General features: G+C 48.5%; 7 protein-coding genes across 7 annotated transcripts; 2 read left to right on the top strand and 5 right to left on the bottom strand.

The window, feature by feature from the left end:
* Positions 1-707: 707 nt before the first annotated feature.
* On the bottom strand, positions 708-1,672 carry BU24DRAFT_57483 (uncharacterized protein). Its single transcript, XM_033534415.1, has one exon. The coding sequence runs from the start codon at positions 1,383-1,385 to the stop codon at positions 900-902; it is 486 nt and encodes a 161-aa protein (XP_033378720.1). The 5' UTR covers positions 1,386-1,672; the 3' UTR covers positions 708-899.
* On the bottom strand, positions 1,543-4,724 carry BU24DRAFT_57408 (nitrate reductase). Its single transcript, XM_033534413.1, has 5 exons — positions 4,157-4,724; positions 3,844-4,102; positions 3,558-3,793; positions 2,651-3,510; positions 1,543-2,598 (listed from the first exon to the last, which is right to left on the bottom strand). Exons 1-5 carry the CDS (start codon positions 4,564-4,566, stop codon positions 1,700-1,702), a joined length of 2,664 nt encoding a protein of 887 aa, XP_033378719.1. The 5' UTR covers positions 4,567-4,724; the 3' UTR covers positions 1,543-1,699.
* Positions 4,725-5,301, bottom strand: BU24DRAFT_57407 (uncharacterized protein). Its single transcript, XM_033534412.1, has one exon. It carries the CDS (start codon positions 5,178-5,180, stop codon positions 4,884-4,886), a length of 297 nt encoding a protein of 98 aa, XP_033378718.1. The 5' UTR covers positions 5,181-5,301; the 3' UTR covers positions 4,725-4,883.
* A 3,614-nt stretch (positions 5,302-8,915) lies between these two features.
* Positions 8,916-9,492, top strand: BU24DRAFT_57348 (uncharacterized protein). Its single transcript, XM_033534411.1, has one exon. The coding sequence runs from the start codon at positions 9,109-9,111 to the stop codon at positions 9,418-9,420; it is 312 nt and encodes a 103-aa protein (XP_033378717.1). The 5' UTR covers positions 8,916-9,108; the 3' UTR covers positions 9,421-9,492.
* Positions 9,493-9,565: 73 nt separating this feature from the next.
* Positions 9,566-11,030, bottom strand: BU24DRAFT_436530 (uncharacterized protein; the record flags this gene model as incomplete). The annotated part of the gene is made up of 3 exons (XM_033530161.1): positions 9,566-10,515; positions 10,588-10,794; positions 10,850-11,030. The coding sequence occupies 3 exons, from the start codon at positions 11,028-11,030 to the stop codon at positions 9,566-9,568; spliced, it is 1,338 nt and encodes a 445-aa protein (XP_033378716.1).
* Positions 11,031-11,151: 121 nt separating this feature from the next.
* Positions 11,152-12,704, top strand: BU24DRAFT_472556 (uncharacterized protein; the record flags this gene model as incomplete). Its single annotated transcript, XM_033532743.1, has 4 exons — positions 11,152-11,960; positions 12,124-12,150; positions 12,259-12,457; positions 12,494-12,704. The coding sequence occupies exons 1-4, from the start codon at positions 11,273-11,275 to the stop codon at positions 12,702-12,704; spliced, it is 1,125 nt and encodes a 374-aa protein (XP_033378715.1). The 5' UTR covers positions 11,152-11,272.
* A 358-nt stretch (positions 12,705-13,062) lies between these two features.
* BU24DRAFT_57317 (uncharacterized protein) lies at positions 13,063-15,709 on the bottom strand. Its single transcript, XM_033534410.1, has 4 exons — positions 15,168-15,709; positions 14,557-15,115; positions 13,459-14,511; positions 13,063-13,402 (listed from the first exon to the last, which is right to left on the bottom strand). The coding sequence occupies exons 1-4, from the start codon at positions 15,565-15,567 to the stop codon at positions 13,123-13,125; spliced, it is 2,292 nt and encodes a 763-aa protein (XP_033378714.1). The 5' UTR covers positions 15,568-15,709; the 3' UTR covers positions 13,063-13,122.
* Positions 15,710-16,929: the final 1,220 nt, after the last annotated feature.

The raw sequence follows: 16,929 nt of genomic DNA, 5'->3' as shown, positions 1-16,929 counted from the left end.
CCCCAGATGGAGCGATGGGGGTGGTGGTGAGTTGTATAGTGCAGACAGATGTGTGTGTGATTGGTCCGCTGGTTGTGTGTGAGGGTATGTTATGTTCCAATGCTAATCACCAAAGCTACCTTAACCCCCAGCGTAAGGAAAGCGGCGTGTGTGTGAAGAGAAGTAAAGAATATGAAAAGAAGGAATTGAGGCAAGAATTGGAAGGGAGGGGGGGTAAGTAAGTAAGTGTAGAAGAACGGCAGCAGACAAAAAGCGATATGATTACTGGCTGGAGGGTGGGAGATAGATAGATTTCCTGAACATCCTGGCCAGCATCGAACTTGCTCCGGAAATGCATACGTCCTCCCCATCCCATACATAGTGTAGGGTGACAGGTTTAGATAATACCTACCATACCTAGCCCAGCCCCGTAGGAGAAACCCAAAACATAGGTTACGAAAAAGAAACAATGCCATAACGATGTGAAGACGTCCAATGGCATCTCGATCAAAGGCGATTATCTCACGCCATTGCATCGCCTATCCCGCGAAACACCCTTGCGATAACGCACAAACCCAAACCGCACCTCATTCTGTGTGGCTGGTTCAATCTTTCGACACTCACTACTTGCCGTGGAGACGATCGTTCGGTCGGTCGCTTGAGAGAGAAAAAGTCGGAAGCGTTCAACAGAAACCCATCAGCCCAACCAGTCGTGCCAGTCTACGAATTCAGGGTAGACGGGACGACGAACTGCCCCGCGGAACACCGCCGGAGATGCCACCACTGACGTCTATCCTCCCTGCCTCTGTCTCTCAACGCACGCGATGCGATGCGATTAGCTGACAATTCACGCGACATAATCCGCTCTACACTCAACCGCTCGCTAAATGCTCCGGGGAGAAAGACGTCTGCAGGGTGGATTATACAGGCTGGCGTGGGAAGTGCGGGAGCGATGTGGAGACTTTTTGCGCGGCGCACGGACGATCGTTTTGATAAGGGATTTTTGGGAGCATGTTGCCAAGGATTGAGATAAGGGATGGAGGCCATGTATGGAGGGAGTCTGTATGGTAGGGCAGTTCTCTGGAGATTTTCTCCGATGTAGTGCAATTGGGGTGGGCTTGTGCGTGGGAGGAGGGTAGTGGGTGGTAGGGCAGATCTAGATTGATTGATACATGGGTGTGTAGATGCGTGGATTTGCACTGGATGCTGTTGGTAGAGTGATGATGGATGATCGGAAATCGAACATCGTACGAATGGATAGAGTGATGATTATGATGTTTGCTGTCATTGTTGGATGGTTTATTGACAAGAAGGAAATAAAATGTAAATATAGCAATAAATCCGACGTGTTCGACACGTTCTCGCTCGCGAGGAGAGACAGAGAGAAGGGGACAAAAGCGTGGCATGAGAAAAGATGGGTACGACTAGCTGGATCGGGGTTAGTGGCTGGTCACTCTATCCGGACGGTGGCCTTCCAGAATTCAACGAATTTGAGGAGGGTGATGTATGTGGTGGAAAATGTTATTGTCATAATTGAAAGGACAAAACCGAGAGACATGGTGATCGTGATGAAGATGAAAAAAGATCCCATATGTGTCATCCATCCATGAACAGTTTGATATCTTGAAACTCCATGCTTTTGCGCCTTTGAAAAAGATTTTTAACCAGCCAGATTCCGAATCCCAAAACATGAAAAAGCTAGAAAATTAAAGAAACCCACTTAGAAGAAAAGAAGGTCCTCATCAGGCCACCCTTGCTCGTTAAGAGCCGCATGTGCGCTCTTCTCTAGAGCCGGAGGTCCACATAATAACACGAGAGTGTCACCTTCTGTGCCTCGAGGACAATGCTCCTTGATGAGTTGGGCGTTGATTCTTCCTCTCAATCCCTGCCAGTCATCGGGGCCTTGCGTGAGTGTGTAGAGGAGTTTGCATCGGTCGACGTTCTCTCGGGCGAAGGTGTCCAGGTCTTCTTTGCAGAGGATGTCTTCGATGAGGCGGTTGCCGTCCAGGACGACACAGGTCGTTGGGTCCTCCTTGTCCTGCATGACCGCGCGCAAAACTTGGAAGATTGGCGTGATGCCCGAGCCACCGCAGATCATGAATAGCTTCTTCACCTGTCGTTTGTTGCCGTTGATCGAGCATGCTCCCTTGCTGAGATACTCGAATTTGCCGATAGGACCCTTGACATCGATGAAGTGGCCGGTTGGGATAGAGTCCAGTGCTTTGGTCATCTTGCCTCCTGGCTGGTCTTTGGTATCGTTGTATATTTTGATGAGAATATCTAGGTATCCCTTCTTCGTGGTTTGCGAGATGGGTGTATAGCTTCGGATAATAGCTTCTCGAGTCACGGGATCGCGAAGGCGTAACATCAAGTGCTGACCTGTTGGCAGGCCAAGCGCCTGTTCATCATAGTCGAGCTTGAACGTGAATATCCGTGTATCCCATGAAACAGGGACCTTCGAGTGTAGCAGCGCTTTGTGCCATACGCGTGTGTCCAAGAAGACTGGCCTGGGATCGGGCGATTCCTCCTCGGGTTCGCCATCAGCGAGTACCTTACGCCCTGCCTCGTCCAAGGTGCCGATGTGATAGGAAGGCATCATAGCCTTAGCCGTCTCGCTGTCTGTATGTCGTTAGCATACGACTCACTAGGTTTGATGTAGACCATTACTTACGGATTGCCATGAACTCATCTGTACTGTCCAGACCAGCTGCCGAGATGATACTTTGGGCTCCACCCGGATGCCCTTCCAGGAAATCTTTGCCATCGTACACCTCGCCGTTGACCACGAACCACGGAGATTCCTCTGTTGTGTGCTTTCTAAACTCGTCAATGGTAAAGACTGTGTTGACACCATCCTTCGTCATCTTGATCTCCTTGGGTGCTTCGACGATAGCAGTCTCTGATTCTTCGCTTCCGAGCTTCTCGCCCCAGTAGCCATTCGAGAGGTTGCCTCCAGCCTTCTTCACCCTCTCCATCCAGCCTCCAGGCATGAGCGCTGGCTGTGTCGGGTGCTCAAATCGCAAAGAGCCGTGTTCCTTGTGTATCGCAATTCGGAACCATGGGTTGTTCATCATACCGAGAACAGACCAATACATGTCTCGAGGTTGAATACACATACTCTCGTCCATGGTCCGAACAACGATATCTTTAGCATCCTCCAATTCAGATACGTTGATGTCGAGGCTCCAAAAGCACCAGCAGAAGCATGTCTCCCTCCAGTCCATGTCCAGACGGCCGCCGAAAAGCTGCTTATCTTCGAGAGCTCGGTATTTGTCCTCGGCATAGTCGATATCGGCTAGTCTCCATGTTTTCCCTTGATCGATGGACACTTCGGCCCTTGTGATGCGGCGACCGCCGCCACTGTAGGCATAGCCCCTTACTTTATACTTTTCTGGTGCTGCTGTTAAGGAGAGCTTCTCTTCATGTGCTGGATATGCGATGGCCGAGTTGGGGCTCAAGTCGTAGATTGCGTAACGCTCATCTGTCCACCACTTCGGGTTCGTTGCCGACTCATCTGGATCGACCATGGTCCTGTCATCGTTAATCATTTGTACGGCTGGTGTACTTGTGGTACTTACGGGAGTACTCTGTTATCGTAGATGTGATACCAGTTATCACTTGGCTCAGCAGTAATGATCAGCTTCTTCAGCCATTTGACACTGCGACCGCCAATCTGACCAGGAATGACCGCTCGCAGAGGTAGGCCGTGATCTGGTCGAAGAGGCTCGCCATTCATCTTGTGGGCAAGCATCATGCCACGGTTAGGATCCATGGCCCAGTTCAACTTCACAGATGTGCCATAGTAGCCATTGGGCTTGTACAGAGTCAGCTCTATGCTGTAATTCGAAATTGTTGATGACTTACGAGCTTGTCGGCGCCCTCCATGCAGACATATTTCGCACGTCTCAATGGCTTGGCCCTTTCAATCACATCCCTCATCACCACACCGGTGAAGAGGGCAGTAGAGACACCGGCGGCTCCCCATGAGAATCCTTTCGACTTTCGTACGACGTTTTGCTCCTTTCGTCTGTTTCCTGCACAGACCAGTGTGATAGGGTATGTCACATTCTCGTAGTCTGAGAGGAGTTCTCTCAGGGTGATTTTGATGGGGTTTGCTACTAATCTGCGATACGGTCAGTTGATATGCTCGGCCTTGTGAACGATCAGGTTGGCATACCCTTCGACTGAGAATTCCCAGTCAGGGATTTCTTCTTCTTGCACGACGGGTACCGCCCCGTGATTTCGCACGTAGAATAGTTCTGGGCTGGTCAAGAATCCCTCGTTGAAAAGATCTGTGAGGGGCGCTTCGACGTTGAATGGGTGGACACCAGTTAGTCGGATTAACCTGGGGTCTCGTGGGACATGTGCATCGGGTGTTTTCTGGTCTACTTCGAGGACCTTGGTAGGCGCGGTCGAAGGCGGAGGGAGAGGGAGAGATTCAAGGTACGATCCATCATCAGTCAAGGATTTGTTGTCTTCCGAGTCGAAGACTGTTTCGGGGGGTGTTGGTGGAAAAGTCACGTTACTTGGGGCATCTGCCTTTTGTGACACCTGTTCGGCGGTGGTGTTGGTGGTGGGAGAGTCCATGTTGGGGTTGAGAAACGAGGGTGCAGGGGTTTTTGGTCAGGGAGGGATATCAAATACAAGAAAAGGAATCAACTTGGGGTATAAAACTGTAAAAAGTCGATATTGGTGCACGAGTTGAGTTGGACGAAGTCTTTCGACAACGAAGGCACTGTCCAAGAGATGCTCACCACTGTGGCAAAAGGTGTGTCGTAGTAGACGCAGTTTTGGAATCGAGGACGAGCGATGGTAGGCGAGAAGTAATGTAGCATATCATCAACGAAGATCTGGGGTGATCCGCTTCGTCATTTTTCTGACTACCGGTACGAGAGACGCCACAGCTAAGACTGGAGTTCGGAGAAAGGTGGTCGACAGACACGCAAATGACAAGCAGCCAGGCCCAGTAAACGTTTTCCTAGGCTAGAAAAGCAAAGAAAGGCCCACCAGGAAAATGACGCCCCCGATCTGTGGAGAAAGGCAGGGCAAGGGTACCCGGGAGTATGAGGTTTGATTGCCGCCTTGAATGGCCTGGAATGGATAGAAAGGGTTGGGGGTTTTGCATCAGGATCAAGATCTTCATCATCGAATGGTGGATTTCTGTCTAGGTAGTGTACTGTACGTAGTTTCTGTGTATGCATCCTTATCTCTGTGCAATAAGCGGCGGATCTGGTTTGGGAATAGTGTGGGTGGGCATGTTCGCTGCTTCCCTAGCCCTAGCACTCTCCTAGTTAATTCTTTAGTCGACAGCCAATCCGCGATAAGACGTTTTTCAACTCCTCCTACAGTCCTACATGGTTACTCACTACGAGTATTATCCTTTCCTTTCTACCGGGTTGTACCGGCAATAGGTGTTTCCATCCACTAGCGACGGCTCTGTATAATGATTATCCCGGATTATCCCATCCACCATTGGGTCTGCATGCTGCAATTCTTAAGACGTGGGAGCCCTTGTCCACCATTGATGCCCGTATCGAACGTACATATTGTGCGTGCGCGACGTTCAGCGGAGATGCTTCACATTCCTACCCCGTGGAGAAAGGCCATAGAACAGCAATCGGCAGCCTCGAGTGTGCCGATGCAATGCCGAACAGTATGAAGATAATGCCGCTCATTGCGAAAGACTTTATCGCGCAAGGTATCGTGTTGAGGAGGAGCATGCGCGAATCGATTGTGGATGCCGATAGTTGGATAGCCTCACTGACACTTCCATTGACACCTTCATCGGTTTGAAGGCGTGAACCATCTCTTTTCCATATGCCTATCCCTGTTCAAAGATCACCATAGCCCATTCTACGCAGTAAACACCTGGAGTGGCTTCCGCCTCCAGACTGGTCCTATCAGTATGGATGTCATGTCGATGATGGCCCAGGGTCAGCGACGTCCTCGGAAGTCCACCATTCACTCGAGAATCAATCATTCATCAATTCTTAGCGCCCTGATAAGATGAGATTGCGACAATAATGCAACAGCTGAAGTAAAGATAAGAGATTCAACGGCTGTGGATCATATGTGGTTCTCGACCGGATGAACTTGTCCTCCGTGATGTGACTTCTCCGCGGATTGTTCTTTCGCGATTTGCCTTGCTGGCCAATGAGCGGCTTCCGCACTAAATCAGCCCTGAGACTTGGTCAACGACATCTCATCAACACCGATCCATCGCAACCATCTCATTTCAAACACACTTTAAACAGCTCCAAGGATATAGTGAAAGCGATCAGAGTTCTTCCGCCACGGCGAAGCTTCTGGTGACGAACCTCGACTCAAGAGCAATATAGTTGCACTTATCTGTAGATGGCTTTCGAAGCCCTTTTGTGTGTCAGATTTGACATATTTCTATTCAATGATCCTCCTCAATTAGCTATAACTGTCCCAGTCCATATCATTCAGGCTTGATTGGATAACATCACCTGGTCTCACAATATCACCAGAAGCAAAGGCAGCCCAAGGCCATTCCATACGTTCATCTCTGAAACTGGATTTTAAGACATAGTTCTTCTAATACACCGCGTCTATACATACAAAAAAGGAAATCCAATCTTCACCTCACCTTTTCAGATTCTTCGGTCCTAACTTTGGAATACCAGAGTATTTGTGACCTATTTTTGTTTTCAAATCAGTCGTTCAGCCCTCAGAAGAGCCAAAAGTCTGTGAATGAAGAGACAACAGCATTGCAAAGGTTGGATCAACGTTTGCAATCTCAGTTATTTTGTCGGCAACCTGCTTGCCTTCCTCCAAAAAATACGGTGCTCAAAGTTTGATAATGCGTCTCTCCAATAGAGACTTTCGTGTTCTTGTTGGTGTCAAGGTAGAAAAGTAGTATGTTCTTTGCAATTCCAGGCCCTGTCTCAGGAGCCTTCTCATTGTCATCGCATAGCTCGATTTGAGCCGGCATATACCCTTCCCATGAGCTTCCCAGGAGGCCTTCGAGACATTGAATATTATGGAACTAGTCTCTGTCATCTATAGCTACTCGTAAAATTAACTATACTATAGAAGGCGGTCCACTTCGTAGCGACGGCTTTCGTTGATGACGGGGCGTGGTCGTTCCTGATCAGGAACCTCGGGATCAAAAGGATCAGCGTCCTGTGGTGCTGGTTCGCGAATTTGTTGACTAAGCGCTTTATTAGTATTCGTAGGCTTACTTCCGTTCAATACATCGAGGAATGCTTTGAATCTTAGTCTGTGAATGTTAGACCACTATGTTAATAGTTTGACCTTCGAGCTTGAAAGGTTATGAGAGAGAGCGGAAACAATGGCGAGTCCAATGCTGCTGTTGAATTTTAATGACAAGAGGTAAATGTTGAAAATGAAAGGGTTGCGAGACGTTCAGAACGCTGCTCCTAACATAGGCGACGGGGCGTTTTGATTTGAGCGCTTCGGAAAGCCGAGATAATTGGTGGGAAAGCTCGACGAGGCCGTCGATTGCCTCTTTGCGAGTGCATTCTAAGCGATCGAGAAGCTGGTCTTCGGTATCTCCTGACTGTGAAGGCAACTCATCGTCCGTGCACTCGTCTGCGACGGAGATTTGCTTAATATAAAAGATGAGGGATGTCAACTGTATCATCGGATGGAGACAGACTTCCGCGTGATATGGCTACACGCCGATGTCTTCGGTAGGAGTCGAGATACGTTGCAGTGCTGTGCTTTACTTGACCTATGCGCAGTTTGGGCTCTGGTAGGCTATCGAAGAAGTGCGTCACCATCTTTTTGGATAAGCTTATAGGCATCTTGTACAATGTTGAGTGCGTGTGATGAGGTTGGGTATCTCTAGTTTCATTTGAGGTATTGCCATTATGAGCTTTGATGTATTGAATTGCGCCCGAGCAGATGACCATATCGTGGCGGCGTGGAATGCATGAAATGACATCATGACTTATCTTCTTCATCGAGCTGAATCAGTAGAATCTCAGTTTGAGCTGTTCCCCCTCTGTTCCTCATACCACACCCGTAGATTCCCCCTTGTCCTCTAAGATTGAATCTAAATTCCCGAAACCCAACTCCTATTACTTGAGCACAGAGATGGTGGTATCGACTGGGCCTCCGGAATGGCATCTTAAATGTTTCAATCATCATTTCAAAGATGACGTGGACAAGGAGACATATCTCGGAAACTTTCAGCAATTTCTGAAAAAGCCTGCAAATAGGCGAACAAAAAGCAGAGTCTTGAGGTGGATGATGCAAAGAATGCCGAAACAGACGGCAAACAGCCACCCTATATTTTGGTATGTTTTATCTCAATCAATTCCTAATCAACCGTTTCAAGGTCTATCATAACTCATTGCCTGCGAGCGACCCCTATCAGTTGACCAGAGCTTTGTCGCTTTAACCACGAAACCAAAACTGACATTTTCATGCAGGTACCGTTAAAGATCTCTACTAAATTTCGAACCAAGAAATCTGGGGATGCTTTTTCTCAAGCAGTGTCATTTTTGTGCGATCAGATCCTCGGGAACTTTGCACACAAAGACATGAAGCAGAAAATTGCGCTGGTGACGAACTATGGTCTGGCAGAGATTATTCCCATTAATCGAATCCTTCAACTGCTCTATGCCAGGGTCTGGTTTCAAACGGTATCTAACAACAAAATGCCATCTCTGGATGAGGTCTTGGGCTCCGCAATTGGTTTTTGGGATCCTTTGTATGGCCCTCTTTCACCACTATGTTGTATGGTCGTTGACTGATATTTTTCCCGAAGCTTTAAAGGAGTGTCCCTTGGTGTTCTTGCCTTCTATGATGTCTTGAAGGAATTACCTACGAAATTTGAGCACAAAGTCTCTTTAGAAGGTCTGAAAAGAACCGCTGAAGATATCTGGACACGTCTATACTATTTCCGTGTAAGCCACGTTGCCTCATAGCACGCGAGTTTAAGGCGGACTTTCACATTCTACTCTAGAAATCCGACGCAGAAGAGCCCCCGGCAAGAGCTCCCAAAACAGGAGAAACAGGCTTTTCAAAGAACTCGCAGAGGAATCGAAAACTTTCGATAGTGTCGCAGATACATTTACGCAGGCCCGTGGCTCAAACGAGATCCACACATGCGTCTAACAGGATCTCAGCACCGATATAATGGACGCGACACTACGAATGCTTGATATCACCTTCGATCTCGAAACCACGGACTCAGATATGCTTAAATCCATCCGAGAAGCAAGAGACAGCGTTCACCACAAACGCAACGTGTGCCTGCGAGTCGCTACTGTAGGGGAAGGCGTAGCAATTGGAATGAAACTTGTTGGTAAAGCGGAGGTTGGTTTAAGTGTGGTAGTGTGCCCAGCACTTTCACTTGTCTGTGCCATTGGTCTCGGGGCCGCCGGCTACAATCATTGTAGATACTCGAAAGCTGAAACGGAAAGTGAGAAACTCCAGAACGGTGAGTAAATCAGGATGAATGAATATATTTTACGACTAACGTAGGGACCAGTTGGAGAGCTCGTCCAGGAAATTCATGATCACTGTCGAAAGATTGCGACGGTCCTCCTTTCCATCGCTCAATCCCAGGCGCTGATCAAGACTAATGTTGAACTCAGGGATATTGCTTCCAGGGATCATCGAGGGGCGGTAGGCCATCTTCTGCGGGCAAGAGGCCTTCGTTCTGAAGCTTGATAGCTACCTCATCGACTTTGTTCCACACCCGCAGAAGATTCCCCCCAACAATCTTCTTCGCTATTTCATCACTAGTCCCCTGTCGCAGCATTTCTGCAACGAGCAACGGATATTTTGAAACGTCTTCCAATCCCTCAAGCACAAAGGGGACGCCATCGAAATCGCTTCCAATGCCGACATGGTCGTACCCGATCATATCGCCAATATAACGCATGTGGCGAACTACCTGCGGGATAGTGAGGTTCGCATCGACTCGTTCAGGCAGTTCGCCTTGGATCGGTTTTCCATCGGGCCACTGGCAGCTGACAAAGTCCGGGGAAAATGTGACCATGACAACGCCGTCGCGTTGCTTCAAGAGATGTAAAACATCATCGGGGACGTTACGCGGATGTGGACACAGGCCAAATGCGTTGCTATGGCTAAACACTGGCGGTGCCAAAGTGCCTTCCCAGGGCTTGGAGTCCTGGCTGTCCCTATTACCAGCCCCCAGCGCAGCACGCATCGTATCAGCAGATGCATGGCTCAGGTCCACAATGACACCAAGTCGGTTCATCTCGCGCACGATGCCCTGTCCTGCTTCGCTGATACCCCCCCATTTTGGTTGAGATGGCCCAAGACCTCCTGGTAAACTCAACAGCGCTGAATCAGCGTACGAATTATGGCAGTTATGTGTGAGTGTTATGAGACGCACCCCACTCGAATAGTAGCTTCGGAGCTTGGAGTACGAGTCGCCAATGAGATGAAGACCTTCCACTGCGAGGGGGGAAATGAAGCGACCAGACCGAAAGATTGCGATGGCGTGTGAGCTGTTGTCAGGTCTGCCGAATACATCAGGGTATCTTGCGTGGATCCTATGGATCACATCTTTGGCTGCTTCGGTGGTAGCCAGAGCTAAAAGCTAAGCTCAGTCATGGTGCAGGTCACGACTTGATGGAATCTAACCTTGTGCATAGTACTCTAAAGAGTAATCCTCGGTCGGGCAGTCTGAAAAGGTAGACCAGAAAGCTCCTCCAGAGTGACCTTGAAGAAGCCTGTGAAGGTCAACTTCACCGCCTAAATGTCCAGACTCGAAGGGCTTGGTGAAGTTGTCCAGATTTAAGCGATTGCTGTGAGCCCACCGAATGAAATATGCGAGGTCATTGTGGCCATCTAAGAATCTTTTTAGAACCAAGCTTGTGATTCTGCCGCTTGCACTCGAACTTACCTATGAGCGGAGTGGAATGTAAGATGCCTTGGACGCGAGCCTCTATTGTCTCAATGTGAGGGCCTTCGAGGTTCTGAAACAAGAGTTGATAGTGAGGGGTTCTATCAGATAGTGCCCCGAGGAGCCACAGAAAAAGTAAGCTCAACCCGAATTTAGAGAGTGCAATATTTGGCGAAGCCATGATGCGCGAGAATGGGTGGGCAGAATGGGTGAACTTCACGGTGAGGAGGGTACGCTTGGCCTTATTTATATTCTTCCCCTGTTGCACCCGTTACAGCAGGACGTCGGCCCGAGCCATGGGTGGTACCTTGACAGCCTTGTGAACAGCAAACGATAAGAGCAACCCGAAGTTGTCGCAATATTGGGAGGTTGTTGATTGGTCCATGATAGGCCTTTGAACGCGGCTACTGGTTGGTACTAGGAATGGGCGCAAAGGGGCTCGAAATCGTGCGTATTGGTTTTCTAATCAGATTCAATGGGAAAGAGGACTGTACATATGCAATATACTGGACCATGCAATTGTTCCACCTTGACATCGCGGAAGGCGTTATGCTCTACCTAAAACAATCCGTTTGGGTTCGTGAAAGTGGCTACTCAGATATCAAATATGTCACTCCAATCTTGAGTGGCACGACCAACTATACTTACCGTGTGATGTTTCGACAAGAAGGCTCGCTCACTGTCACAGACACATTCTTGGGAAGCATCATCTTGAAGCATGCTCCCGAATACCTCTTGGGTACACCACATATTCCTTTCGCAGCCGGAAGACAGGTTTTTGAAGCCAGCGCAATGAGCGTAGTTCCACGAGTCCTAACAAACGATTCTAGTATACTACCAGTTGAACTTCCAGTCCTTATCCACCACGACCCTGCCGCCCGTGTCATCTTCATGCAAGATCTGAGTTCAGTGGATACAGAAGCTGTTTCAGGGTCTTGGTTCGACCATACAATGCAGTTGAGCCAGTTCTGCCGCGAAGCAAACACTCCTTCCCACTTACAACTCCTTCGTGGTGCGGGCATTGCGCTCGGGGAGTTAGCTACCGACTCCATTCTTCATCATCCAACACAAGAGAATCGGAGGCCAAAGCCCTACAGGACTTCAAATATCTGTGTGCGACCCACTCGGACGCACGCCGCGTTGCGGCCGAGCTTTTCTTTGGCGACTTGCTCCACTTCATGGAGAGCGCAGGCGTGCAACTGACCGACCAGAAACGCAGCACCATTGCAGATATTCTTGATTGCGAGAGATCTTACCTGAATAATACATTGCAGACATTAGTCATGGGAAATTTCATGTAGGTATTTCCGCTTTGCGAATCCGCTCATGGTGCAAGCTTGCTACTTGTTGACCAATTGTCCGACAACGTAGGGTAACGAACGCGATGATCAGACTGCGCACTCCTCCAGATGCACACATTCCAGAAGCGACGCTCTGCGTCTTCGATTGGGAATTCACGACATGCGCGCCATCTTACGTCGACCTGGCGGACTTCGCAAGCGGGGCATGGCTGTATGCCTATTCTGGTCCAGCAAGCGATGCTTGGATCGAGCTCACGTCCAACGTATTTCGTGCGTACCGGGATTCTGGAGGCAGAAAAGATATCAAGTGAGTGATATACTATATGGCTAGACACATTGGAAGGTCTACAGAGAAGTTCCATCTTGCGAAAGGACGGTGGGAGAGGAAGACTGCGGCACTCGCAGCGGCGAAAAGGATTCTCAGTACTTCGCAAGATGATTGGGATGTGTTGAGCCAGGACACATTTCTTGGAACACTTTTGAGAATTGCATCAGCCCAGGGTAGAGAGAAAGAAGCTGGGGAAGTCAATGGTAGCGCTCTCACATTAGGCTAATTTCTATTGCCGTTCGCCGGAACTACTTCACTAGCTTAAATGTCTAATATAATTACACATCAACATCGTCATCATAGAAGCAACGAAATATGCTGGTGACGAAAGAAAAGCGTTGACATCTTAGAGAATGAGGTCACAAAAACAGGATAGGGCATTACGCAACACCTCTTTCTGGATCAAATCATCCATACACTAGAACCTGTGAAATATCTTTTTCAATTGCTAAAGAACTGAAGCGATCTCTTTTAGGAACCTCAGGCCGTTACACAGAAATTGCGAAGCGCAAGATATACCTGTGACCACACTTGGACAGACTGTCCATGTTGAAAGAAAATGTGAATGCCAAACACTGGCGGACAACCTAGAAGGCATGCAGCAAGTGACTAGAACTACATTGACAACGGAGGTAACTCTGGCATCAGAAAGGGCCTGTTCTGATTCCTCTGAACGGTCCTGTAGATCTTCCGTTCTGGATATAGACCCGTTTGTCCAAGAATGCCATCCATTTGTCATGATCTCCCGTCTCTGGGCGATCTTCAGATGACACTGAACTAATAACTTCCTTTTCTATCGATATGGCTTCTTCGCGGCATCCCTGAGCATACAAAACAATCCCCAGCCTGTACTGTGCCCTCGCCAAGTCGGTCTCGCTGAATCCTGAATTGGTGCCGTGTTGGACCGCGGTGCGCAAATATTTGCTGTTGCAATCAGCTTCAGGTATCAGCTGAGGATGTATGGAAATAATTCAACTCACACTGCCTCGTCCAGCTGGTTGAGATAGTAGTATACTGTACCAATCCAGTAGTTAGTATTCAGCACGCCCGGGTTTTCTAGTTTCAAGAGCTCTGATTGCACGAGTAGCACCTCTTGAAACTTTCTCAGTGCTTCGTCGAGCTTTCCGGCACCGATCAACAGATAACCCCACTGCGACTCAAATCTCATAGTCTCCAGATTCTTCCAACCTAGTTCACTTCTGTACAAGAAGCAAGCCTGATTAGCCAACGCCAATGCTTCGTCAAGCCGGCCTTGACCAAATCTGACCACAGTCATATCGATGTACTGCAGTGAGAACCGGAAGCGTAGGGTATTTTCGTCACCAAGGCTTTTGTATAAATCCAAAGATTTTGTCATCCACCCGTCTGCCTCTTCAAACTCTTCAAAGTCGGCATAGAAGTACGCCAAATCGTTCCAAGCTCTGCCGACGTCGACCTGTTGCTCAATGGTTGCTGTGCCTGGCGGCAGAGACCGTAAGATGTTTTCACGAAGCTTGACAACAACTTTCAAGCGCTCTGCACCTTTCTTTCTTTGATCAACACTGCCATGTGCTTCAATTAGTCCCAGATAATTTTCGATGGCAGCCAAGGTTGGGCTCGGATCATCATCATTTAGCACTTTCAATGCTATTTTCTCTCCAAGCTCCAGTACGGATCTAGCAACTTGACTCAACTGTTGTCCCCATAAGAAGCTTCCAGCGTCGGCTAGCAATTCCGCGAATTCCATGTTGTACGCGATAGGAGGATCGGATCGCTCGAATGAACTCTGCAAACTTATCACCTGCGGGATGTTCTCCCTCCAGATCGCGTCATTCTGCAGGGAACGGGAAGTCATGTCACGGTGTGGAAACGACGCTCTGACGAGCAAGTATGCCTTGTGGAAATACTTTTGTCGCTCTGCGGGCTCCTTGTCGAGCTTCCGCAAGAGTGCACGCCGAAGAGCTCTTTGCATTCGCAGGTTTACTGAGTTGGATGTGGCAATGTTTCTTTCGACAAAATTGCCCCTGGATAGGTCCGCTATCTGCATCGTCAAGCTTTACTTTGTTAGATGAATTCTGCGCACTTGGAACATTACTTGCCTGAAATCCTCGGACATATCTTCCCTCGTGGGTAGAACGCCAGGTGCATTTCGGAGAAACTCTTGCGACACTCGATGTGGATTGAGGAATGCTAAAATGTAAAGCAGCTCTTTCGAGTCTTGTGGTAGGCTTTCCAGGGCAGCTTCCCAGCCAGTATTCGGAATAAGCTTGTAAGTCTTCCAAGATACGTTGGAGTTGTCAGACCATCGCTCCACCCTCCAACGCCTAGTTTGGAATCTTTTCAACAGATCTGGCAAACGCGTATGCGAGGCTACCGCGCGTTCTACAACCTCTGAAATTGCTAGAGGGTGTCCACAGAGCTCATTTGAGAGCTTTTTAGCTTGTCGTTTTGACGAATTTTCAAGATGCATTTGGTTCAATATAAATGAGCTTCCTTCCTCCGGTGTGAAGGGGTTTATCCTAAGTTGCAAAGTTGTGAGGCCCTCATACAAGGCCTTTTCCGAAGTGATGATTACATTTCCGGTGGAACTTTGCGGCCAATAAGGGAGGATGTCTGACCTCTGTTGCACATTATCGAATACCAAGAGCCAACGATCGGCTTGAATCTTTGTTAGCGAAAACCCTCTCTAGCACTTTGGCTGAAGACTTACACGTAGTGTTCAGCCATCTCCTCATCGCCAACTCGAGGGCCTTACGCTCAGAGCCACCACTCTGATCCATGTTCATGTCTCCTGCTATACGAACAAAGTCAGAGCGCATTTCCCCTTCTGTCCCGGCATAAACCCAGATAACATGGGAATAATGTGTTTTATAGCGATATGCGAATTCTATGGCGATCTCGGTCTTGCCTATGCCGCTCAATCCAAACAATGCGATGGAGCGCAATCCATCTGGGAGTTCAGGAGAGTCGAGTTGCAGGGTCTTGCTGATATCTAAAAACACATCCTCCCTTCCAGTAAAGGCCAAGTTTCGGGAGTAATAAGCGTTCATGATGAATTGCACTGAGGAGTTGTTTCGGGAGACAAGAGTATCGGAAAGGTTTTCTTTCATGTACTCCTGCCACTTCTGATTCGCTTTGGCAGACCAACCCAGAGGATGTCTGCTAAGAAAATTGGCGGTTGCAATGCGAATATGGATGAAATCGTCGTGAATGGTGCGTAATGCTCTTCGGAGGCCGGCTGTGGGGTTTAGATCTAGATAAGTGTCGGAGTGTGGCAATGTTCTGGCGAGCTGATCTAGCACTTGAGTGATCTTTCTAAGAACGTCCTGGTGAAGCAGCGTGATCTAGGGAAACTACCAAATTTGTTCAGCTGCATAGGGTAACCTCGACTCTGGACTGACGTCAACCAGTAGCAGAATGCTTCCCCAGAGCAATTGCCCAGGCTAATCACCGCACTGGGCTATGCTGGACAGAGCAGTTGAGAAGTAATTGATGGCACCAAGTGTACCTTCGAGATGGCCGAAGCTGGCGACAAGACCGTGCGATGCGTATTCTTTATTGAGTTGTAAGATGGAGCTTCCCAAGTCAGAATCATCACAAAGGTCAGGAAAGATTTCGGCTATTTCGGACTTCAATCGTGCGATGTGTCGCTTGATAGCGCGATTCCATTGTACAGCGTAATGATTTCGATCTTGATCTGGTGCAAAACTTGCCAGGCGCTTGCTAACGAGCTGGTCTGTGGGCTCCAGCCCAGAGGTCTTTTGGCTAGAGTGCATACTCCTGCAACGAAAATACCAGCATCTTGACATTGTGATATTGGCTCTTTGAAAAATGTGCCGTAGTCAACCCTTGCGATCATGATTCGCATTTGTAGGGGGCGTGGGAAGGAGCGAGGATGCATTACCTGGAGAGCAAAATATGCAGGGCCATTAAGGACATAGCTGAGACGAGGAGAGTTTGGTGTACAACTACACGTAGCCAGAACGTTTCTGGTACACTATATACAGTCTTAAAAAGAGTTCTTAAGAGATTTCTTACTGATTACTCTACCTTTCACTATTCCTGAGATAGCTTTTACAGGTACCGAGTACTAATAGGATCTAAACCATCTCCTACCTATAACTGGTGTCTACCGAGCTCTCTAATATTTACAAATATTTCTATTAGTATTCCGAAAAGTGGCACCTGAAGAATCGTACCGTCTCTACGGCAGATGTACCCCATCTGAATTCACCTAGCACACGCTAAGTCAAAGACGATGCTTTTTCTCAGAATTATCACTCTCTAACATCAAGCTCAACAGTATGGTTGGGCAGAATGGGTGAAGGGTGAGGAAGAAGTGGCATCGGGAGGTACCCATCAGACCGGGTCGGCTCTCTGTTTGCACCCGTTGCGTCAGGACGTCGGCCCGAGCTATGGGTGGTACGGTGCCAGTTCTGCTGTGAGGCGACCACAGAATCCCGGGGAATGCA

Source organism: Aaosphaeria arxii (genome assembly GCF_010015735.1).
Source record: "Aaosphaeria arxii CBS 175.79 unplaced genomic scaffold BU24scaffold_11, whole genome shotgun sequence".
Taxonomy (NCBI): domain Eukaryota; kingdom Fungi; phylum Ascomycota; class Dothideomycetes; order Pleosporales; genus Aaosphaeria; species Aaosphaeria arxii.
This window is presented reverse-complemented; position numbering and strand designations above follow the sequence as displayed.